The 26,169-nt window shown below is 44.1% G+C and overlaps 1 protein-coding gene across 1 annotated transcript; it reads right to left on the bottom strand.

Moving 5' to 3' along the window:
- Positions 1 to 26: 26 nt before the first annotated feature.
- On the bottom strand, positions 27 to 26,169 carry gas2l1 (growth arrest-specific 2 like 1). Its single transcript, XM_083783938.1, has 5 exons — positions 24,792 to 26,169; positions 12,888 to 12,995; positions 7,924 to 8,020; positions 6,504 to 6,816; positions 27 to 3,661 (listed from the first exon to the last, which is right to left on the bottom strand). The coding sequence occupies exons 1-5, from the start codon at positions 25,488 to 25,490 to the stop codon at positions 1,633 to 1,635; spliced, it is 3,246 nt and encodes a 1,081-aa protein (XP_083640064.1). The 5' UTR covers positions 25,491 to 26,169; the 3' UTR covers positions 27 to 1,632.

The following is a 26,169-nucleotide window of genomic DNA, read 5'->3' as shown; positions in this document are numbered from 1 at the left end:
TAACGTAATTTGTTGAAAGTAAAAGTTGAACGAAAGTTGCACTAATATTTTAGAAATAGGTCAACAATACAAATGACGATGGTTTTGTGGATTCATTTACTTTTAATGCGTGGCCCCAGTGCCCCCCACAAAATGACCGGAACTACTTAATATTCACCAAAACCAAAGCAGAACTCCCACCACTATTAATCAATTACAGTTGCAACCACTATATTAATGGCAAGTATTTCATACAACTTAAGTTAAAAAATTGTGAACTATCGCTTTAAGATGTGTGTCAATGTGATAGCCATCGAGGGATTCAGAGGCAATACATATGCATCTTTATCATGTCTATGTACATCAAGTATTTTTAAACTAAAAATGGAAATGTTTCCCACTTATGTCCACAATTTAACGCTCAAACCATTTGTCATTTTCTGAAAGTGGTCATGATGATTATGGCATTCTAGTTGCTCAATAGAGCACACTGACAAAAACACATTCAAAAACAAGTCCACCAAAATATTTTAAGGCAAAGGGAACTCTGAAGGCATCTCCAACAGCAATATTGCATAGCTAAGGCGGCATAAAACTTAATACAGTGAATATGTACATTATATATTCAACACCTGTTATATACACAATACCCAGTATTGTAGTATTCATTCATTTATCCACATAAGTATTTACATATTTGTATTCAATCCTTTTTAAATTGTGTCTTCTGCACATAAATACATTTTTTAAATATTTTGTTGAATTCCAGGGTACAGTATTGATGAAAGAAGAACTCAACGTTGCTCATTCAGTGACAATGACACACAGTAATATCCTAATCGACTTAACTCACTGCATTAGAAATAGAAATAAAATGTGAATGTTTTTACTGCATTCAACGAGAACATTAAAAACCTAAAAGCTTAAAAACATTGTCAATCTGCATTGTGTTGAATAGTTGTGATACGGTGATATCATACAGTAATAGTACACATTTCTTGGTAGTGTGCACATACAGTATGCAACATGTAGTGTGGTATTTTCATCTGATAGGGTATATAGATAGGTACATCACAGTCGTTGCACATTATAGTACTGTGTATTTGAGTATTTGAGCACAGAATTGTGGTAAATCAAGATAGTCATTTAACCTTGAGCAACAGTGAGATATCACAGTCACCCTACCATGGCAAGCATAAATGATGGGGTCAACCACAAGAGGGAGCCAACTCATTTGACTTCTGACTAGTGTTCTACTGTCCACAGGTTATCTATTCTAGTCCTTGGCACTTGACTACAGTATGCCCTGCGGTGGGGGCACATGGCAGCACATATGCTCTCTCTCTTTCTTTCCCTCTCTGCAGTGGCAGCAATCATGAGCTTTTCACAAGACACCTTATGTTATGATTATGAATATGATCAATCACCATGCATACATTAAAATGAAAGTAAAACTAATTCCTTTGGTAATAAATAATTTGGCTTGAGTGCAAAAAAATATCATGGAAACCCCCACAGATATGAAGAGGCCAAAAAAAAGAAAAAGAAAAGTGTGCAACATGCTATACCAACAGTCCACAGCCTGGTCTCCAGTCCTTTTAGACAGTGATCGTATGACAACAAAATCCCTCTTTTGCTGCACACCGTTTTGTGCTACATCCAGGCATCAGAGTCCAGGCTACCTGACTGTCCAGGGTACGAGCACTCTTTGTTGCCCATAGCTGAGGAGTGTGTCTGGGGGTGGATGAGATCAAAGGCCTGGTGGTGCAGGCCCTTGCGAGAGGATGTGTGGCCATTTGCACGGGAGCTCTGAGGGGACAGCGGTGGAGTGTTACAAGGGGAGAGGTGATCGTGTGCCTGCAGGTCTCTGTAGCTGAGCGGGGTGGGGATACGCGAGGGGCTGTTGTCTGGCCGGTTGTCAGTGCGAGGTCTAATCCTTGGTCTCAGTTTGAGCTTGTAGATGGAAGGTACCCTCTCTGCCTTCTTCTGTCCTCTCTTTGGCCGTAGCACCACCCCTCCAGCAGCGTCCCCATTGGCCAGCGGCGAAGGCGGGGGTGAGGACTCCGAACGTGATTCACTCAGACTGAAGCACATGGAGGAGTTTTCACTAGAAGAGTCTTGAAAGGAGCAATCCTCAGAAGGGGGGAGGGCCACTGGTGAGGGGCAGGCCTCCGGAGGAGGAAGGTCATCGTTGGGGTCACCGTCTTCCAAGTCATATGGTAGGTTTGGCTGTTGATCCTCCAGAGGAACATCTCCTTCAGGTCCTGAGCCTCCAGAGGGAGGGCAACCTCCACGTTCTCCGTTCATATTCCTAGAGTGGAAAGGAGGCTGGGATGGGGCCTGATTCGTGGATTTGGCTGGCTCTGTATCTCCAGGTATGGTACTCAGGCACTCACTCTCCTCCATTGAGCTGGAGATAGCGGGGAGCTTCCTAAGACCCCCCCCTCGCTCACCCCAGCACTCTCCTTGTCCACCATTGTGCAGTCCTGCTGGGTTGTGTCCGTGCATTAAGTTCAAAGGGTCGTCCAGCGGGTAGTGACGAGGGTTCATTCTCTTGGATTCCCTGAGGTCAGGCAGAGTTCCTATCTTGGCCGCGACATTCAGGGAGGAGGTGGAAGAATTGGAGGAGGAATAGGCAGAGTCAGTGACATTAGGATCAGCAGAGGTTGGCACTGTGAGCTTTCCACCCACCTGCTGTGGGTGTGTGGGGACAGGCAACAGTAAGGGAGGTCTGCTAGGTTCTCCTCTGGCCTGGTTAGCCAGGAACTCAGCCTCAAAGCTACGATAAAGCTCCTGCTCTCTCTGGGGATCGAGAGTGGGGAGCATCTGGAAGCCTAGTCCCTCTCGTTCATCTGGCTCCTGGCGCTCCAGCCCAGACCAATCCTTATGATGGCCTCGACCGGTAGAGCGAGGACTGTGGGAGGTCCGAGGGGATCGGGGGCCATGGTGGTGAGAGCTGCGAGGTAAGGAGTGTGGGGAACGTCTGCCTCCTGAGGTGACTGGTGGCAACAGCCTGCTTTTTCCCACAGAGGGAGAACGAGGGGCCGGAGGCCTGGGAGTGACTGTGGTCTTCTTATTGGGGCTGCTGTTGTTGCTCTGGACCCCTTTAATGGGTGAGTTGGAGCATGAGGAGGACTGTCTCCTGGTCAAGCTACTAAAAATTCTGGGGGTGGCAGGGGCTGCTTGTTTTCCTCGAAGGTCCTCCCGCCTGTCTGATGGCTGGGGGTCCCTGTGGCGGGGAGATGCTCCAGGGCTAGCATCGTTGGGCCGAGTCCGGTTGGGCAGCTTGCCTTGGCTGTGTGAACGTGGAAATCTCCTGGGCCCTTCATTTCCAAGAGAGCGTCCCCTTTCTGTGCGGGAGGTTCTGCTTCCATCAGAGGGTGCTTGCGGCGGGGTGGGTTTGAGCATAGGAGCAGGCGTGGGACGCTCCCGAGATTGGCTGCGTGCACGGGGCATCGGGGGACGTAGGCCAGGAGTCTGAGCTCCTCCTCCAGGCCGCTCAATCATATGCTTCCCTTCCTTACGGTTGACAAGCAGAACCACGTCTTCACCTGAACGGCGGCGTGCAGTGCTTCCTAGAGGGTAGCGTGTCCCCCCTCCTCCTCCTCCCTTTGAGGAGGCAGTGGAGGAGTCACTATCCCCTGACATACGCCTTGTCATTGGCAACATTGTCTCCTTATTCCTGCAACAAAGAAAGGAAATGAATGTGCTTTAACTGTATTTACTTAACTGTATTAGTTTATTTGACATGTGATAATAGAAATAACCAGTTCACGACACGTGTCCCTTGATGCAATAAGTAGTACAGCACCATATTGCTCTGTATGGCCATAGCAGGTTTACAGTAAATATCCTCTACCTTCAGTCCATGAAATGACCTCTAATCTGTGACATTCTGGGACTGTGAATCTCTCTATGTTGTTACTCTGCACAGGCAGTCTGACCAACCTAGGGTGTGGGGCTTCCTGGATGAGTAGGCAGTGACAACCAGGGGGATTACAGGGAACATGAGAGCAAGTGGGGGCAGGATTATAGGTCCAGTGGATGTTCTAACCTAAACCCTCACACAGCGCTCTCTCTCCACACACCAATCCATTGACACAAAACAGTGGTACCCTCAGAGAAACTGACTAACCCAGGCCTCACTAAATCACAGTAAAACCTAGTTCATGCATCTGCAACACAATGTCATGCAATGTGTCACTTAAGTAATATTTCAACTGAAAGAAATGTTAATATGTTTTTTACAGATGATGGGCCAATTATTTACAGAACAATCAAGATTAAGATTAAGATTAGATTAAGACATTACAATATGTGGTATAAATATGATACCTATAATGATAATAATTCAATTTGCAATAAAGATACTGATTTTGTTGACACAATGGCCTCGCCTCTTCCACAGGCCAATATTTCCTCTTTCTTTCTGCTTCAAAGACACCTATTTTGTAATTATGGTACTTTTTAAAGTTTATTTTAGTTCACTTTATAGCTTTTGCTGTTATTTACAATATGTATTCATTCTTCAGTGAATATACTGTACGATCTAATTCCAACTTAATATTTTAGCCTCACTATTGAGATCGGGGGGGGGGGGGTCCAACCCCTTATATGTAAAGAGCATAGGCATGGACTGTTCACCATCAAATCCTGGTGTTGGTTTAGCTTCGAAGACTTTACAAATGCAACCCCAAAAAGTGTCCATTTGTACATTTAATTAGCTAAGCACTTTAATGTGTGTTAGTTGACAATTATAAAAGTTGCTGTGGATGAAGATCAAGAATGTTCTAGATTGTAAATTTGTCTATTTAAGGGAAAATCTAGTTTACATGAAAGTTAGAACTCCATGAAACATTGCATTTGTTTCTAAATTAGATTGTTATAGAGAGAGATGCTACTGTAGTGTCTGTCTGTCTGTCTGTCGGTCGGTCCGTCCGTCCGTCCGTCCGTCCGTCCGTCCATCCAGGCACAACTCAGGCGCCGTCTGACTGTTTGACATCAAACTTGTGTGTCTGGTTGTGTGTCCCCCAGGGGGGGGGGGGGGGGGGGCATGTTGAGTGGCAATTCGATCGGACCAACGGTTTCCGAGAAGTGAAAAAGATGAATGTCTTGTGTCTGTCAGAAGAAGACAATCTGAATTTCTGTGTTTTCTGTGTTTTGGGGAGCGCGGCCACCGTGTAAACTATAAAATTAAAACCTCCCCGGGAAAATCTATCCCCGTGATATCGTCAACATGGGCGAGATCGTTGGTTAACTTGATGTGTTAACCATATCATATGATGTAGTATCATATATCTGTCGGTTAGTTCATCTGTTATGTGAGAGGCTTGATTGGTGCGAGTACTGTACAGTGTACACAGCCGAGACGCTTGATTCTCATGGAGACCAGTGCTGTGTCACATCTTACATTACTTCCTGGCTTTTGTGTCAGTTCATGTAAACTTTTGTGTTGGACAAACCAGGCACCTAACAAGGAACACTCCAACCTAGGTACCAAGGCTGTAACCTTACAAATTAAACAAAGTGTACTATCTCTCCACCTGTTGACCTACTGCCCTAGATAGCAAAGCTGGGAACAGTTGTCTGAGTCTGGGGATAGATGTCAGATTATGCCTTGTCTAGTCTGGCGCATTTGAGGGTGATGCCCCACCCACACATGGATAATTCAGAGAGGTTGCCTTGACGCCCACTATAAGTCGTCACTCAACAAGGAAACTGAGCCACACATTGGATAGAAGCCAAAGTAAACCACCCCTCAAATCCTAATTGTGTTGAACAATGGCGCCTCCACACTGACGTATGTATAAAGTATGTGACTAACTCAACATTTGGTTAGGCTTATGAGGGAACCGGGCAGATCTCACACTATTAACAATCCACAGTGAGAAACTTTATAGGCTTTAACATACCAACACTCTGACTATCACACCACTTCTGAGACACATCGGTTCAAACAATTGTGTTTTTCCTCTCCTCTTAACCCCATGCTGTTTCAATCCAATGAACTGTGTGCATTTGAGAGCGGGCAGACAAGGGCTTGATCAACAGCTCTGCTGCTGGATCCTAGCCAAGTTCTGACAGTCATTAGTTTAATTAACTGGATAAAAAGGAGGGAGGAAAGGGGAGAGAAAAGAGGGGAAAGAAGAGAGGTGGGTGGAGAGGCCACTAGGGGGCACAGGAGGATGGTTGTGTGTGTTGGGCTTATGTGCAATGTCACCTGAGATTAGATAAATCTGTACTGGTCTAATCTGTAGCTTCCTTTTCCTGGCTTGGGTATGTTGGCTGTGTGTGTAAACAGTCAGTACATGTCCGTGTGTGTGTGTGTGTGTGTGTGTGTGTGTGTGTGTGTGTGTGTGTGTGTGTGTGTGTGTGTGTGTGTGTGTGTGTGTGTGTGTGTGTGTGTGTGTGTGTGTGAGGGTGTGTGTGTGTGTGTGTGTGTGTGTGTGTGTGTGTAAATTGGTGATAAGTATATGTGGCCTGCAAGGCTGCTTTACTGCATGCAGATGCACGTGCACACACACCTGAGAGGATTAAAGTGTCGGGGTTCTGATCGATCTCTTGGCGGTCGTGGGAGCAGGGCGCGCGCAGCGCAGGAGTCTGGCTCGGTGTTGCCAGAGGGGTGGTGAGACCGACCAGGCCTTGTGCTGGAAGACGGAGCACACAGGGCAGAGGGAGGCTCCAGAGTGCGCCTATCAGATGGAGGCTTGTAAGGGGCTATGCCTTCGTTGCGCCAATGCGGCCCAGGGCTCGTGGAGCGGGATGAGTGCGCACTGGAGGACTTACTGTGGCCACCCTGGCTCTGACCGCTGGCCTTGGCCTGGTGGTAGCGGTGGGCTGGGGAGACAAATGGCAAGGAAATGTTAGGACAGACATGTGCAGCACATCCAGCCAGCCTGTGACAACACCCACAGCCTAGCAGGACATAATAGTCATCAACAGGAGGCCAGAAATAAACCACAGCTGAGCACCATATCGATATCCCTAGGCTCATACACGGCGACAATGGAGAGCCTGTATTAGGTTGCTACTTCATTGAGATAGGAACATCAACCCATATATGTACTCCGATGAATACTAGTGATCATCCTATTATTTACACTGAGGGAGGGGGGGACATTTGACGACTATCGTTGTCAAATGTCCGGGGCAATTCCTGCAAGGACAGGCAGTGGGGTGAAACACGTCTTCTATGTTGATTGAAGGACATTGTCCTATCCAGAGTATGCCGAGGTACTTTGGTGCTTGTTGGAACTCCAGGTTCATTTTCGCTTCTCTGTTGTTGAGATGGTTTGCAACGGACACCAAGCTGCATGGTCATATCCTGGTTGAGACCCTCTTCCATTGACTTCCAGGTTGGTTGTCCCAGCATTATGGCCAGATCATCTGCGTAACCATACTTTCTGGTCACAGTTCTTATCGACAGACAGACAGACAGGACCATATGATCTCTCTTGCAGTACTAAGCATGACTACAGCTGGTCTCACCAGACCAAAGGCCTCTCCCATCATCACACTGGCAGTGTTGTGGGCTATAAGGGCTCCAGGGGTTTAAAAGCCTAACCTATGCTATAACCATGGTTACTTTATGCTGCCCCTCTAAAGTGAGGATACATATTAACATTGATAACTATTCTCCTGTTTATGGCAACATGTATGGCTGATTGGTTGGAATTTACAACACTTACTTAACCTTGAATGAGATAGCAGTGGGGAGTAGGGGATAAATTACTTTGCTTTATAAGAACACATCTTGTAACCCACATAGATTATACAAATACGACACAATAAAGTCAAGCTGATGAATAATTCGCAGTCTAAATACAAGCGTGTCACATGTGAATCAGCTTCATAAATCTATTGGATCATAAGTGAATTCTAAAGTTCAACTGCAAGACAAAGCAATGACTTTGTTTTGTGTAAGGGAACGGGAAGTGATCTCACCAAAGGCAGCACAGCGGCAGGGGTCATGCTTGTCCAAATAGTGTTCTAATGTGTCCCAGCCTCCGCCCACCCGCACCATCACATGAGTACGAAGAACCTGAAGGAAGAAAGAAGAAATCAGACACAGCCAGATAAACATAAGGGAGCACTGATGGAAACACACACAACACATAGAAAAACTGTGAGTGTTACAGTATAGGGACATGCCCCCCCCCCCCCCCCCCATAACATAGAGTTACAACCAGAGCTTATTACTTACGCAAGCAGAACGCAAGTACGGTTTTCGGCTGCGTATGCCTTGGCCAATCAGGGATTGTGAATTTTTGGTGGTCCCTGTATTGTGTATTGTTGGTGGTGTCGCTTGGCCAATCCAAGCAGGGATTGTGGTGTCGCTCGGTCAATCAGAGCGCAAGTTGGCAGCTTGCTGCGTATGTCGGTGGACCCCTCGGCCAATTGGAGCCAATTGGCTCTGTATGTTGGTGGCGTCGCTGGTGGCGAGTAGTGCAAGTTGGCAGCTCGACAAGGTGCATTTCTAGTTTTATTTGCAATAGGCTACCACACTGAAGGCAGATCAAATCAGTAGATATGCAAATTCCACCAGTGGGGCAGCATGCTGAGCAGTTGCCCACAGGGCCACAATCCCTCTATTGCCCCCACAATGTTATGTAACAGTCCCAAAGATGCACCCTTGCCTGTGTCCCTGCTGCTCCTTGCCCTACACCCACCCCTTCCCACATCCCTCCCAGCTGCTGCCATTATGCACTGCTCATCATCGCCATGCCAACACAAAAATGTCAAAGGGGAGAATAATAGAGACATGGTGCCATGAAAAACACTGTTCTTTATACTCTCTTTCCCTGTCAGCTGGTTTTGCCCACTGGTAGAATTATCATGGCAACGACTCGTCTCTCCTCCTTTCCTTGACTCCTTGCCTTTGATTTTAGAGAAGAGTGGAGAAGGTGGCTATCTAGGGCTGGCTAGCTAGCTAGCTAGCTAACTAGCTAAAGAGAAAATAGGTGATCGGTAGATGAGCCCCTTCGTGTACTCATCTGCTAACACAGAGACACAGACAGAACCACAGCATCAGCCCAGAGTATCTCTCTCCCTCCAGGAAGAAGCCATCTTCACTGAAGCAGCACATTTATGTGACAGCTTTGTGTATGCAGCCTCTTTGTCTCTGCCGGCTACGCATTTCTGAGGGCAGGCGAGGTAAAGTAATGTGGCTCTACATCTGTGTGGGGTGGCATGGAGCCTGTGTGCAGCAGCACAGCAAGCAGTAAAGCACATGTGTCATCCTCGGGTTGAGGCTGGGAGGAGTTACGGGCAGCAGGGTAGCAGACGCGGCTGATCAGAGGGATAGCTGCACTGTACTTCACACGCTACACCACTGGTTCTCAACATTCGGTTTGGGGACCTTCACAGATCTTTGAGGGGGTTCCAGGGGCCCTCAGCTAAATGAATGATAGTTAGGAACCAAAATGAAGACTCTGTAACTTAGAGTGTACAACATGGAACTATTTTTGTACACATGACTCTATCCTGAAGATATGCACTGCTGCTTGTGCTCCATTACACGTCAAGACAAAAGCTGGTTTAGTAGAAAATATAAGGAGTGTGATAAGGCTGAGAGCTCCTCCATGGCTCAGCTGTCTTAATTCCAAAACAATGAAGGGGTATCCCAATCTTCACAACGGTGGAGACCCAGTCCCTGTTTCTATGGCAACAGGATACAGAGACTACTTGTGGTCAGAGTGGAGGCAGGTTGATCCAGCATCTCACTAAATGCTCATGCTTTATGAATGTTATGCTTGCCGTTCATGATTCATTGCGGCCTCTGTGCATAACAATTCAAGTCGAAGACCTTCCTAGGGACAAGGACTTCTTATTTGGCGCCACATGGATTTATACATTTTTTTGTCATTGCTTCCTCTCTAGCCTCCATCCCCTCCTCTACTTCCTTGTCAACCGAAATAGAGGACTGTTTGATTTGATAGTGGCTACCAGCAAGCTGCCTTGCACCCTACAGATGAATAAGGAAAGGTGGCTACCAGCAAGCTGCCTTGCACCCTACAGATGAATAAGGAAAGGTGGCTACCAGCAAGCTGCCTTGCACCCTACAGATGAATAAGGAAAGGTGGCTACCAGCAAGCTGCCTTGCACCCTACAGATGAATAAGGAAAGGTGGCTACCAGCAAGCTGCCTTGCACCCTACAGATGAATAAGGAAAGGTGGCTACCAGCAAGCTGCCTTGCACCCTACAGATGAATAAGGAAAGCATGTGAGCTGCACCAAAGGCTGCTGGGGAATATGCATAATCACTGTCATCCTCAGTGAGAATTGAAGAGAGGGTGGAGATAATGGGCGGGGCCTAATCTTAAAAGCCTAACATACACAGTCACACAGCACACAGACACGCATACACACAGACACGCACACACACACACAGACACGCACGCATGGAAACATGCATGCATGCATGTACGCACACACACACACACACACACTCACACACTCACACACTTGTCATATACTGTTTTGGGGGGGAATGGGGATGTCAAGCAGTTTACTTAACCTACCCAAACTTCAAAATTCATATCCCTAACCCTATAACCATAACCTTTTTCCTAAAAAATACCTAATCCTAACCTGAATATTTGACAAACTGTCATTGTAAATGATAAATGGACTTAACCCATTCTGACCGGGCACCCATTTTGGTGTCGGCATCATGTTATGCTTTAGCTATTTAAAATATCGCGCCACCGAGTGGCGCGATACGAGCTTGTAGGTCTGCTATTTTTGAAAAATCAAAGAACGACTGTGACATTTTTTTTAATCTGATCTCAGGTCAGAACGGGTTCGTCAGACCAGTGTGTGTCCAGTGGAAACCTCGTATGAATCTGATCTCAGGTCAGAATGGGTTAATTTACATACTGTAGCACTTTTTCCAGTCTTCCAGCCACTCAAGTGCCCGTTACAGTGTACTGACTACAGTGATATTAGCCTCTCCCTGAACACAGGCCAATTGTATTCTTATAGACCAGTGATCCGTGGACCACCAGTGGTCCTTGAGGGGGTTCCCAGGTGGTCCCCAGCTAAATTATGGAGAGTTGCTAAGCAAATGGACCCTTATTGGATCTTTAACTCTTGAGAGCGTAAGGGACCATTTGGTTTCATTTTATGCTCCCAAGAGTTACATTATTGTTAAACCTATGCATTACCTACAATTAGAGAATAGTTATTTTAATCGTTTGCCTGTTGTCTCTCCTCTGGTACCAACATCAATACAGTATGGAATTGTGGACAAAATCTTATAACAAAATATACAAAATATGAAGCGACAAAACTAAAATCAACCAGGTGCTCCACGGAGACGCAAAAAAGTTATGTAAAGTAGGCTGGTTCTACAAGGATCAGTAGGACTGGAATACTAAAGTTAACCCATTCTGACCTGAGATCAGATTCATACGAGGTTTCCGCCGGACACACACTGGTCTGATGAACCCATTCTGACCTGAGATCAGATTCTAAAAAATGTCAGTCGTTCTTCGATTTTTCAAAAAATAGCAGACCTAGATCTGCTATTTTTCAATAGCTAAAGCACGACATGATGCTGACACCAAAATGGGTGCCCGGTCAGAATGGGTTAAGGCGGCAAATCAAGCACTCAAAGGATTAAAAAATGAGGAGAGGGTGGATAAAAATAAATGTACTTTATTTAGAAAAGTTAAAATAAGCCAACATGTTTCGACTCACACAGAGATGATCAAGACTCTGTTTGAGTCGAAACATCCACCCCGATCATCCACCCATCCAACATCCCCGCCTTTTCTTTAATAACAAAAGTTAAAAGTTAAACGTTTTGGGTCTTGAGACGCTAAATATCATCAAATGGTGGTCCGTGGCTCAAATGCAGACTCAAAAAATGAACCGTGGTATGAAAATGGTTGAAAACCACTGGTATAGATGCTGGACAAAGCCTGATGCACCACGGTGGATTCAAACTCGCAACCTCCACGGTGGTGGACTACTACTGTGGCACCCGAGTGCCAGAACAATGTAATTGACATTATAGCCAATCAGACAGAACATAGACCTACAGTATCTTATAAACATAGGCCTATCTTATAAAAAATGGTCCCTTGAGAAGCATTGAGTCCATTAAACCAGTGGCGGAATGTGAAGGATAAATAAGACAAAACCAATACGCAGTATCAACAAGCCCGGGCTGGAGAGGCCAGAACGGGTAGTGGCAAAACTTAGGGTTGGGTCTAAGACAAACAGTCGAGTACAAACAGGCTGGAAAGAAGATAAGGACCAAGTCAGGAAATGACCCAAAGCTCTATTTGTGTCTCACTGGAAGTCTGTACAGAACCAAATGCGAAAACTGTGTTCAGGAGATATGTAAGGAGATGGTAAACACCAGCAGGAGAGAGAGAGAGAGAGGCAGAGAGAGAGGCAGAGTGAGAGAGAGCAATCACATAGCCTAGTGGTTGAGGGTTGAAACACTCTAAGAAGGTTGGAGACCACCTGATGCCCTCTAGGCCAAGGCTATTGGCCTATTAGGAATGGATTACATTCGCTTCGCATCTTCGATGTATTTACAAACAAAAGTGATACTATGAAATTAAATCACAGTCCAACTGATGTTGGCCACGTAGCGGCCCCAAACTCTAGATTGATCTTGGCAATTTTACTGATATGAAGCAATAGAAGCATCAAGTGACAGTACCAAAATACAAATGTATCCAAAGGGTAGACTTCTTTATCCAAACACATCCTTGTTGGCTTGTTTATTGTTGAGTGAGAAAACAATGTTGCACATTAAGCTAATCTTCTGGGAACCTCCCCCCCTCAAAATAATTTGGGGACCCCCAACCCCCAATTTGGGACCCACTGCCCTACGCCACCATGATGCCCCTAACATTTTATGTAAATGTATTGACAAATGATTGATTTCATACCCTTATGAAGATGAGGGCACTTGAATCTCCAACTTTGTACTTCCCCTCCGACACCTTGGTCATGGGAAATTGAGCTGGACAGGAACAGTGGCCAAGAATCTCCCGCACCTGAAGAGAACAAAACAGGATTTAAAACCTTGAACAGAGAAACATCTCAACATTCTGACATCTCATATTCAACACAGTAAGCCTGAGTTATACTTTGCCTGAGTTATATCTGATGCACAGTACAATGTACATGAATGTGTGTGTGTGTGTGTGTGTGTGTGTGTGTGTGTGTGTGTGTGTGTGTGTGTGTGTGTGTGTGTGTGTGTGTGTGTGTGTGTGTGTGTGTGTGTGTGTGTGTGTGTGTGTGTGTGTGCGTGTGTGTGTGTGTGTGTGTGTGTGTGTGTGATGACTCATCTTCCTGCCTGCAGAGCTCCAAGTAGCTACTGTGTTATAGAGTGCCCCACCTCTCCTTCCCGTCCCATACAGAAAGCATTGCCTCATCAGCCTGGAACACTGAGGTCACTATCTGCACTGCAATGTGTCATAATTCGCAGCAGACCCAATTCAACTCACAGCGTGTATGTGGACGCCATGCTCGTGAATGCCATGTTCCTGTGTAAACTAAACTAATACGTAGGATTTCACAGTGTAGAAGTAAGTGACATTGCTTCTGGTGGTAGTGACACTGTAAGTCGAGGGGAGAGAGTTCAAAACGGAGACTGGGTGGTGACAGCAGGCGGCCTGTGGTTCCCAGATGGGTTTTGAATTGAGAGAGTTTGGTGCTCTGCTCTGGTGGTGGGCGGGGGGGGCTTATTAGGCACTTGAGGCAGACATAGCTGCATGGAGAGAGACGCCTGTGTTTACGTCATAGAAGCCCCACCTCTCTCGTGGGATAGGACTGACTTTTATGTTTTTCTTGGCATTGCTCTCAGACAAAAGGCGTGTGCACACTTGTCGACCAAGAGCAAAAGAGGAGAAAGAGAGTCATTACAAAGTGGACAGAGAGGAAAGTAAAAAGTGAGCTGTGTCGAACACATGCAGCGGAACACAAGAGTACAGTAGTGTACCTAATGGTACATAATGGTACAATGCAAGTGCAAATTATGGACATCAAAACAGTATTTGTGGACAGATGTGGCCCCAGTTAGATTTTTTTGGTAACAGTTAAGAATAGGCAGTTAGGCATGTATCTGTTAAACCATTTAGAACTGAGGCCGATTCTTCAAAATCCTGACCTACGTTTTCTGAAAAACTTTATTCAAAGATTACAAAAATGTGATGTTGCTATATACTGTACATACTGTAGAAACAACTACCCCAAAAGGGGTTACCGTCTTGAAGGGTAAAAACCCACTGGTTATACATAACATTAGGGTAAGAGTATATGGAATGAAATTGTTAATCCAAGCAGCGTCCCCAAATGTTTGCAAAACCAAAATGTTGTGAGTGCACACGTTTGGTGGAGTTGAGGATGTTCGTTGTTCGGGGTGTTGTCTGTCATAAAACAAAGTTTTACAGATTATGGCATAGTCAGAAGATTAAGGACGAAGCTTGTCATTTTCCTGAAATAGCACCCTTTATGTCCCATGCTAATTAAAGAGGAGGGCTAAGCCTCCACATCTCACCTGCCTCTCTGGTCTCCCTTCCTTGCCTGCCCCGATTCAAGTTTATATCCTGTTTTTCCACCTGTCTTTTCATCTATGTGCCCCTCTCTACATCTCTTTAGCCCATGAACTACCAGTTAGGCCTACAACATCTCTCACTAGACCTCTACTGCTCTTAGTTGTCTTTGTCTCGCTGACATTTGGCTCTCTTTCTCCTCAAGTCTCCTCTGTCTTAATGTCTGCAATGTAGGTGGATTGAGCCCTGCTTGGGAAAAAACCCCAGCCGGTGACTTAATGGAAAGATCCCCATGGCAACAGAAACACACATCCTCACCCTTCCTTTAACAGTACATTTGGTTTTCTCGCTTTTCTTTTTTCATTCTTTCTTTAGTAGAACCTTTCAGTCCTCTCTTTAAAGTTGCAAAATACCTCCCCAAAAACCTTTTAGCTGAGATCATACATTTTCTTCCAGCCAGGAGGTTAGAGTTGTGTACAGCATGTCTCGTGGCAGAGCAGTGCAGCATGGAAAGATAACCCTTATAGAATGTCTGTGATAACATAATAATAACACAACCTTTTAAGTATTGACTTTGTGGAACTGCCGTGCTATCTCTGTGTGAAAACCGTGTAGCTGGCTAGCTCCCATGTCGTCAATAAATCAACAGCAGGGACACACGCAAACACACTAGTGTAAGAATAAACAGAATTGTAACCGTCAAGGGGGTGGAGAAAAGTAAGGTCACGCAGTAAACATGCGGAAGTGGAATTGGAACACTGCGAAAAACTGAAGGATGAATTATGGATGTATGCTGGTCACATGGGGGACGTTTTCACCAAGCGCTGCAGATGTTTGAGAGAGTAAGAGAAGAATGAACTGCAACTCAATCCACAGCACAGTGAGCAAACCCCTATACTCTTAATCTACTGTGACTATCAGATGTGTGTGCACAATCACGTACAAATGATGGAGGGCATTGCCTTTGATTATTTCAAACAATGAGTGTTGGGAAATATAACCTTTAAACTTTAAACGTTAAGCGTACATTTACAGATTAACATTATTTTTGTTTGTTTTGATTCTGATTACATTATATCTGCAGTACAGTGCATGTGATAGTGTGAGACGACAGAATTTGGGGGTAATCATAATCTCTTCTTTCCCTTCCTTCCTGACCTACAGATATTTGAGGGGCTGTCCATGGTAGAGATAAGGTCAAGAATGAGGGTTGTCCCAAACCCAAGGGATGCACAGAGGAAATGGGAGTCGGAGAGGGAGAGAGAAAGATGTTCTGCCTCTTTTTGTTGGAGTATACTGATTTGCATTGTGAAACATCACTGGCTAGTTTAATTAAATAGGCCTACCCGGGGCCATGCATGTCGGGAACGAGGCATAGTGGGGTTACATGCCCCACCCATTATCTGTTATCTGATATACCCGTTGTCAGATCCACACAGCCTCATGCTGTTACTTTCATTTATTCACCCCCGTTCTCCTAATTTCTGTTTCTATTTCTTTATAGGGTTTTATAGCGGTTGGCATCCTCATTTGTTGCATTAATACCCCTTCTGTTTATCCGAGTGCCCCTACTTGCAATATACCCCACAAACCAGTTTCTTTTATACATTTAAAAAAATCACACCCGTGTGAAGTGAGGGGCGCTCTTATTATCTTTCTTTATTTATTATTATCGAACATCATCATAACGTAACATGTCGATTTGCTCAGACACATATGACGTAAATTCTCCATTCATTGTCAATGGGAATTGAATCTTTGTGTAGGACTAAAATAGCCGATTTGCTCGTCTACATAATGACGTAAATTCTCAATTAATTGTCAATGGCATTTAATGTTTGTGTTAGGACAAAATAGTCGATTTGCTCAATCACACATGACATAAATTCTCCATTCATTGTCAATGGCATTTAATGTTTGTGTTAGGACAAAAATCGACACTATAACTGAATATAGGTATAGGTATAGGACGTTATGTATGTATATATAGATACCGGTATTCAAAAATATATGGCTGAGTCATAGTGACATTATTTTCTTTTGGTCAACTTTGTATATAAACTTGCTCAAAGTTCATTCAAATATTATTGTTGCGGCCCACATTACTATGTGGGCACCCACATGAACAAGGCTGCAGCATTTGGAGTGTGTGAACCCAGCTTCAGAAGTGCTCTTCTTAAAACATAGACATTGCTAGCTTGCTGTAACGTGTTTGTTGTAGGATTGGTATGATGATAACAACATCTCAATAAATACATGGCTTTATTTTGTGTGTAAAGTCCAGAGTAGCAAAATAAATCCTCATGGAAGAGTAGACAATGAGGGGGTTTTCTGACCAACACCAACTGCAGTACACTGCAGGTGAGTTACATGAAATAGCACAGAACAAGATACTCAGTCTGCTCAGTTTATCTGCTATGTGTATGGAATAGTTAGTTCCAAGACAAAACATCTTTACTGTCAGATAAGGAAAGAATCAGGGAAGCAAAAAAGCAAGGGTTGTGGGGGCACTGTGGGGGTGGGAGCATTTTTGGAACTTTGGGGGGTATTACTTCACTAACCACAACTAAGGATTCCCAGAGCCTGTGCCGTGTGCACCCATGGTGAGTGGGGTTTTATTACATAGCCTGCTCTCCTGCTGCTCTCCTATCAAACCACTGACCTCATAGCACAGAAGACCGAATATCATGGAAAAACGGATGAAATACCCATATGGCTAGAGGGTTTTAGGAACATTTTGAGTCGTTATAATTACATTGGGTGTCAAGCAGAGAGTGCTGTAGGGTCTGGATCCTGAACTGAAGATTGTAGATAGGTACACATACTGTACACAAACAGGCTAGGCCTGCAGAGACTGGTTAGAAGAATAGGGCTGAATTCAAAGCCTCAAAGGCCTCAGGGTGAAGTCTTAATGTTAACGCTTTGATAGAATGGACATAAATAATGGTAGTACATATACTTTACAGCAATTGTTTCACACCATTCCTTTATGGCCATGGAAGTGCGACCTTTACAAAAGCAATGCAGGCCAGCTCACATAGACAATACAAAGCTCTATGTTCTGAATGCCATTATGAAATAGCTTTGCAGCTCAAGGGCAGGTTTCAACTGTATTTCTGAGGAAAGCCTATCCCTGAAAATCGATGCTTATCTTTGGGCCACATGATAGACAGCCTGCTGGGGGACAACACTAAAAACCAACGGCATCCATGAGAACTTCTTCAGTCAGCCCATCACCAACCCAATTGTCAGTTTGTTTGATGTGTATCAAAAGATCTGAACTCAATCTCCACGTTCTATCAATACACCAGTGTGACAACTGTCACTGGGCCAAGGTTATATGAGTGGATGGCCTTCTAGGGACTGTCATCTCATCTCATTCTGACAGCTACACCTGAGACTAGTTTAGAGAATCAGAGGACAGCTGCAGAAAAACAAAATGCACAGACACATCAGTCTAACCCCATTTAGATAAATGCGTACTTGAAGAATAGTATGTGCGATAATGCTGATTACAAAGCAGATATCTCCACACACTGCAATAAAGGAATGGAGCAGGTTATAATTAATAGTGTGGAATCAGCTGTTTACATGTGCATCTTGCTGCATGGAAGAAAAACAAAGGACAGGCAGTCGGCAGAGAGAGAGAGAGAGAGAGAGAGAGAGAGAGAGAGAGAGAGAGAGAGAGAGAGAGAACCGCTCTGAACTGGCACTGTGCAGAACCAACTGGGTAAAAATAACTATTAATTGGTCATACAGTGTTCAAATTTAGCCCACGTCTAGTCTAAACACTTCCATGATCTGTGTGTGACAAAAGATAGAGAAACACTGTGAGGCATGCCATGTTCTCTCAGCAATGTGTACAGGTCTGGCCCAATGCAAGCCATGATGACCTACTTTTCTCTTTCTCTCTCTGACACGCACGCACGCACGCATGAAAACGTGCGCGCGCACACACACACACACACACACACACACTCACACACACGCACGCACGCACGCACGCACGCACGCACGCACGCACGCACGCACACACATTCTCCCACCCTCTCACAGTGTAAAATCTATTCCAGTCTGGTTTAGCAGAGTGTAGACTAAAGGCACTCCAGGCTTTGTCTCATATTTTCCCACTGAATTCATGAATTGGACCATGTGGCTAATGGAGCATATATTCCACAACATGCTCTCTCTCTCTCTGACTCTCTCTCTCTCTCTCTCTCTTTCTCTCTCTGATGCCTGTGATTCTTCCTGTCTACATTCAACAGCATCAGTCTATCTCATGAGATGAAGGCCTAGATTAGCATTACTGTCAATGTTGGCAGTCAATTAATTCAGTGCTGCTCCTCCATGCCACCAACAAGGCATACTGTTCTGCCCTCCACTCTATCGTCTCCAGGAGGGGAAGGTGGGGGAGGGGAAGGGAAGGGAAGGGAAGAGCGATGCGGGTTATTGCACATTTATGAACCAGACAAGGAATGAATGATGAAGCCCAAGGGTGAAGACACATGAACCATTTCATATGAGCGAACCCAAAGAAGAGGAGATGAGGAGTAAAGGATGCATGATACAATGCAACCTTTCAGTGCAAAAAGCTCTTATTGTCTTTGCGTATGCATGCTCAAAGACCTAACATACCGGTATGCATCTATACATGCAGCAAGTATGTGAACAATGCAGGCTTCCATTAAGTGGGGTCAGAAAGTATAGTTTGTATTTATCATCAGTGTATGTCAGACTGCATGGTAATTGGGTGTATGTGTTTTATCAAGGCAACCACAGTAACCCCAGGGCCTAATTGCACTCATGGTCCACAGCTCAAAGAACAACAGACATGGTATTGTAAGGAGTCAGGACATGTCTATTATGTCTTTTGTGTATATGGACAGCCAAGAACTATTGCCTGTGGCTTCTTGTGGCATATGGGGGTCAGTCTGATATCACTATCACAATCTACATGTAGAGGAAATATTATGGCCTGCTTTAGAGAATTTTATAAAACAGTGTGTAGAGATAAGAATATAAATTAACTACTGACTGTACTATTTCTATTTAAAATAAATACCACTTCATAGGTGTGAAAATGTGATTCAGAATAAAACTGATCTGTGTATAAGTTGGTCTATGGGAAACTCTATTTTTGTCACTTCCTTTAGTTCCTTATGGAAAGTCATATCTTATGTATCTTTGGATGAGTCGAGGTATTTGTAGGACAGTGGTTGCCGTTAGACTGCATGTTTAAATAAGCGCCTATGCTAACCAGGAAAGCAAACAGGAACTGAACTGCCCCACTAATCACCGGATACACATACATTTTGATGTGACAGCTACTGTACACCTACTGTACACAGGGAACCACCATTCCTGCTCAACAGGCCACCAGCAATGAAATTGATATGGGCCAATGTTGCACAACAAAGTTTAAAACTTTTTTTGAATATGCCCAACAGTAGATCTTGAGCCAGGAAATAGATAGATACTGTAATAACTAGAACTGCACTCTGTCGAGACTCGAGTGCCTACTTGCGTGTTGCACACAAGTAGTGCGCAAGCAGAGCGCGCAAGTACTGTCGACCGCTACGAACTTTCAAATCTCAGCCTCTCTGTAAAACATTGAACTTAAATACTAAAGTCGGGTTATAACTGCCTGTCAATGGTGACGTAATTACGATATGTTTCAATTGGTTAGCTGACATGTAACGTATGTATGTAAATTGTAAGTTGAAAAGTACTATACTGTGGTCGGCTGGCTTTTTTATGCGTATGCTCGTGGTATACAGGTATATACTGATTTTGAGTGTGACGTAATGAAGATATGTATCAATGTATCAATGCCGTGATGGTGACGTAATAAAGATAGGTTTCAGATTACATACATAAATGTATACATAAAGACATTACCTTTAATCCACCCGTCACTGAAACATATCTTTATTACGTAGCCATCGAAAGCCAATTATACCCCGACATTGACACATATCTTCATTACGTTACACTCAAAATCAGTATATATACCACGAGCATACGCATAAAAAAGCCAGCACAACCACAATACCTGCACTCTCTGCTTGCAAATGCACTCTGTCGAGGTGCCAACTTACATCTTACACGTACATACATTCTCCATTCATTATCAATGGGAATTTAGTCTTTGTGTAGGACAAAAATAGGCGATTTGCTCTTCCACATAAGACAAATTCTCCGTTCATTGTCAATGGGAATTGACAATGTTTGTGTAAGATGAAAATCTACACTAGCTGAATATAGGAGGAACTAGCGTCCCTCAAAAACTATTCTATTAGATAAATTAACTAGTTAAAAGGTAGACAAACAAAAAGTGGAGGGTGGGGAATTATGTAGGGAAAGCAAGTCCGAAAAGGTGTGTTTTGAGTGTGCTTTTGAATGTGGTGAAGGTGGAGTCAGCTGTGATCCAGACAGACAGACAGACAGACAGACAGACAGACATCGTATGCTCATAAAAGGCCATCATTCTATTACACAAACACGATACTTTCCTCATTGATGCAAAAGGAAGTTAAGCCTGATTTATGTTTTGTCGTATGACATTGTCATGGACTAAAAAAAAAGATCTACAAGCTCACAATGCGTTGTGGAAGAGACACTTGTAAATGTAAGACAGGGCATAAATTAGGTATAACACTTCACTACTAAGATACTAAGAAAAGTGCTAAGTTAGATTTTATTGAATGAAGCCTACAGCTATAGAGCGTTGCAGTCCCGCCCCATACCAGGGCCCAGGAAATGATTCCCTGTTCATTTTACTCATAGACATTTCAAAAAGTATTTATTTAAAGACGTTTTAAGCCTCGTACAAAGCCAACTCGAGTTGTGACAAATCATGACAACAAATAATTAGAAAGAAGAAGAAAACGGCGGGTTACAACACTTTTTTTGTTGTTTTTCTTGTTTGTAATTATTTGTTTGGTCCAAAATATTGTGTTTGTTGGCTTTGTACGACGCTTATCAGTAAGGTCTTTAAATAAATACTTTTTGAAATGTCTATGGGAAAAAAGACTGCGGTGCTCTATAGTAAAGCAAAATAGTGACAGAAAGCACGTATATGCCACACCACCACACCATTCTGCTGGGGATATCTGAGCCACCGCTGAAAGGCTCAAATATGTTTAATCAAGTGTGTGTTACTTGCCTTGGCTAAATATCCTTTCCAATGCAAGTTAAAGCAAACCAAATGTTGACTTAGAATTTAACTAAATAAATATGCATGACAGTATCTCATGTGATGTTTTTCTCTCCTAAATGTGAAGTACTGCCTTGGTGAGTTGGTGGTGAACAGATTTCCAAACAGATCACTTTCTTTTTTATGTTCAAATTGTATTGGAATGTCCAAACGTCACATCAATCAAGGCACATCAATGATCAATCATTGCCTCTTTTGAAAGAACTTGTAAATATTAATCATATTTTCTCACATGCAGGCATTTGAATCTGCTGTTAAAGGGTAAGACCACTTTTTTTGAGGTTTGGGTTGTGTAGTTTCTTTGCCATGATGCAACTCCAAATGTGGACAAGAAATAAAAAAATACTGCTCCAGTGATTAGAAATTGATAATTCTAAATATGCTCCTCATTGACTTACATTGAAGCTAAAACAGCTCTCAAAGTCACTCTTTTAGTACGTACACAAACAAAGTTGATTCAGACAATATAGAGCATCACCAAAACTCATGTGGTTTTATTTTTTCATAAAAATGTTAGATTCCTGTTGATTTTACTATTTGAAGACCATGGATCCAGTCCGGGTTTTCTCAATAAAATGGACAAATCAACAGGAAGATAACATTTTTATGAAAAAATAAAACCACATGAGTTTTGGTGATGCTCTATATTGTCTGAATCAACATTGTTTGTGTTTGTTTACGTACTAAAAGAGTGACTTTGAGAGCTGTTTTAGCTACAATGTAAGTCAATGAGGAGCATATTTTGAATTATCAATTTCTAATCACTGGAGCAGTTATTTTTTATTTCTTGTCCACATTTGGAGTTGCATCATGGCAAAGTAACTACACAACCCAAACCTCAAAAAAAGTGGTCTTACCCTTTAAGTGGTCTAGTTAAGTGGTCTCTCAGACGATGTCTTTAAAAATGACATTTAATCAATAATGTTACAGACTCTTGAACATACGTAGATGAGAAGGAGCCTAGGCATCCGGTACTGACAAGCAATTCATTCTGCATGATGCAGGAAAGTGGCACTGCCTGCATGACTGGTTGTTCTGCAGACCAGACACAGACACAGACACAGTCTCACAGCCGAGGACCAATGAAAATATGACTAAGCCCGTCAACTTTCTTAGTCTCCCTCCCTCCCATTAGAAATACTCATGACTACTGGCAACAAGGGTTTCTAGTAATTACAAGACACTATTCTATACAAGAGAAGAGTTATCGCAAGTGTATTGCAGAGAGAACTGGTAACTGAGGTTATGGAAGAACTACAGGCTGAATACCCTGTAGAGTCGACAGAAGGTGGTTCAGTTACCAATTCATCAGATATTGATTGGAACAAAAGCCTCTGTGTAGTTCTGCAGTTGAAATACTACAGTCCGGAATCAGATATGGGTGACATTGACCACCCTTGTCCCAGACAAGGTCAAGGACCAAAAGAAAAAGAAGAAAATAAATCACACAAAAAGATGATGTAACCTCAAGATGATCAAACACCAGACAAGATGGTGTAGATTATTAGAGCAAATAATAGTACAGTAACTGTATATTCTTTAGATAATAGCTGCTTCTCTCTCTTAGTACCTGCTGACGTTCCCACTCCCAGAGATTCATGTTGCTGATGCACTGTTGTCAGGAGCATGCAGGGCAATACCTTTATCATATCAACAGTCTCTGTACTTCGATATCACTACAGGACTGTGTGAAAGAGAGGGGGGGGGGGGTGATGAGCTGGTGGTCAGTGGTCAGGACAACATGAAAAGGAGAGCAAGAGTAAAATATTCCTCTTTTAGAAGTTCATCCGTTTGCATGCTGGACAGAATCCATGCCAGACTTTGACAGTCATATGAGTGTGTATAGACACCTAGAAGAAGGCTGGATACAAAGTTTGCTTCCCTCCTCAACATGCTCTCCCTCCTTCCCTATTTCTGTGCAGAGATCACATAATAATTGCTCCGCTCTGCTGCCTGACCAGCATGAGTATGACTGCTGACTGTCTTTCCTCCCCTCCTCCCCCCTCTATGCTTTGCCTCACATCTCTAGTGTGAAAGGCGGACATTGTCCCCGCTCCTCTCATCCGCACCAAAATATTAACTCCTCTCCACTCATAAACCGAGCACGTGTTGTGCTGGTCTGTCTGCAGATGAGTTGTGCTATCTCTAACAATGTCTCATTCATGCTCACACGCTTATGTCTGGCAGGTCCCAGGGGGGACAGCCAGTTAAGAGACAAATTACGCAGGGTTGGATGATGGATCCAATTTAAGGGTATAGGAAATATTTGTTTTATAGCCAAACAGCAAATAGAGCCATATGGGTGTGTGGAAGTTTAGTGTTGAAGTTGGTTAGAGAGGAGCTATTACACAGAACAGATGGGTTTCTCCTGTGCCTGCAGCATATTGTGTTAAATTAGCCTTGAGGACAAAATACACCAGGAGACTATTTGCGACAAGCCTAACCAGGTTATCCACTGTGAGCTGCAAGAAAACAACCACTACACAGGAACTAAAGGAATTTGTACCTGAATCTGAGACATTTCAGGTCCAGTGTTGAAGAATGTGAGGAATTGAGTGGAGTGGAATTTAGCCTAAACACAAACAGAAACATGCCAGATAGCCGCAGGGCACCAGACTCCTCTGCAGCATTGAGATTAGGCCTATATTTTTAGAGGGACCATTTTAGCAGGGCTAGGGTCACTTTTGACACAGCTGTGTTTTGTTGGGCAAATTAAAGTGTTCTTATGTCCTCTATAAGCTGCTCTATATTGTCTAGTATACAGATCCAATAATACCAGGCGATGGTATAGCCAAACTCATAGCAGAGTATAACACTCCAGAAATGTAGACTGACGTCACATCAGGTGCAAATCAGTGGACTTGAGTTCACTTAATCACATGATAAGGTTAAATGTATCTAATACAATATGGAGACCACTTCCACAATTATGTAAATTATCAATCATTACTACTATAATACATGGGCCTATTATGTCTTGTAATTCATCTAATTAGATCTAAAGAGTAAAGCTTTGGTGATAAATTGATAATGTGAACAGTTGGCTACTGTTACTGATAATATTTAGGACCCCAACTCACCAACTCGTCCAAATTTCTCATGTCACATAAAACTCTTTTCTGCTGCCAGTGGAGGAATTGGCTTGGATCCTCCTGTTCGTCCTCGACAGTTTCACTGATTTCCTTCCGACTGAAACACCTGCTGGGCGGGCTCTGTTCACCTGGTTCCACCGAGTCTCGCAAGCTCTCTTGGTCCCGAATCTCCTCTTCAATCTCCTCCTCCAGTTGGATCAGCATGGGAGCCAGCATACCAAACTTGGCCCCACGACGCGCCACCTCAAGAAGGCAAAGAACGAAGTTCTTTTCGTTGCATCTTTCCACTACGTCGTTGGTCTCAAACATAAGGACATCCTTGATCCAAAGTTCCTGTCTACACCAGGCAATGAAATTCGAGACATTGTCCCGTGCTAGAAACGACCCGGAGACAACGTTGCGCGACTGAAAGCCCACATCCTTGCATGGCATCTTCATTGCCTTTGCAGCCTCCGGGTATTCCAACTGGAAGTCCACTGCGGCGCGGTTCACGTTGTTGGCATGCCGACAGAGGGCACAGCCGGTCTCCAGCGCCTCCATGAAGGTGTCCACCGTAATATCTAGGTCATAAAGGGTGTTGAGCCACTCGGCCAGGTCCTCCTTCATGGCATACAGGTATTCTTCACTCGATTTAAAGGGCCGTATACTCTTGGAAGCGGCGGACTGGATGTTACTCTGATCAGCCATGTTTGTCGGAAATCGGAATATGTAGCCTATCTATCAATACAGTCTACCAATAATTCCGGTTCGTCTCATTGCAAAACTGATATCCAACGCCTTTTTGTCAAATCAAAGCGAAATAACCGCGTTGACGCACCCATGACACCCTGCATGTGCGGTATCTGTATAGTGCAGCTCCTTGAAGGAATGCTGTGTATTGTCAGAGCTGCATACCGGGATGCGAGACAGCCGCGGCGCGTGGATGCGTTTTCCGGATGCCTGCGTGAAACCAGTTTCCTTCAATGAGCGCATCGCCACTGGGAGAACATTACATCGGTAGTCGGTAATGTTAGTAGGCTACATTGATACATTACACACCCATTTGTCGGCCTATTCCATGTGGCAGGTCGTCAATCCCCACACCCTGAAAAATCCACGCGTTACCATATCCGATGAAGGTGACCAGTCAAACCACCACGGCAGCTGGCTCCTTGATGAAATCACAACACTGACCAGTAAGGTACAGTGATACAGCCTCCCAGTTCATCGTTCCTCGTAGCACAGCCCATATTGCGCCGCCTCTCGCAGACTCGCACTCAATATTATGTTGACCCGCTCTAGCTAAAGACCAGCAGAGCGATGCGGTCGGTCTATGGCACATCCCATTATGAGGGATGAAAGCCCAGCAGAAGAGGAAAAAAACTTA

Source organism: Protomyctophum parallelum, assembly GCF_964188405.1.
Source record: "Protomyctophum parallelum genome assembly, chromosome: 15".
Classification (NCBI taxonomy): Eukaryota; Metazoa; Chordata; class Actinopteri; order Myctophiformes; family Myctophidae; genus Protomyctophum; species Protomyctophum parallelum.
This window is presented reverse-complemented; position numbering and strand designations above follow the sequence as displayed.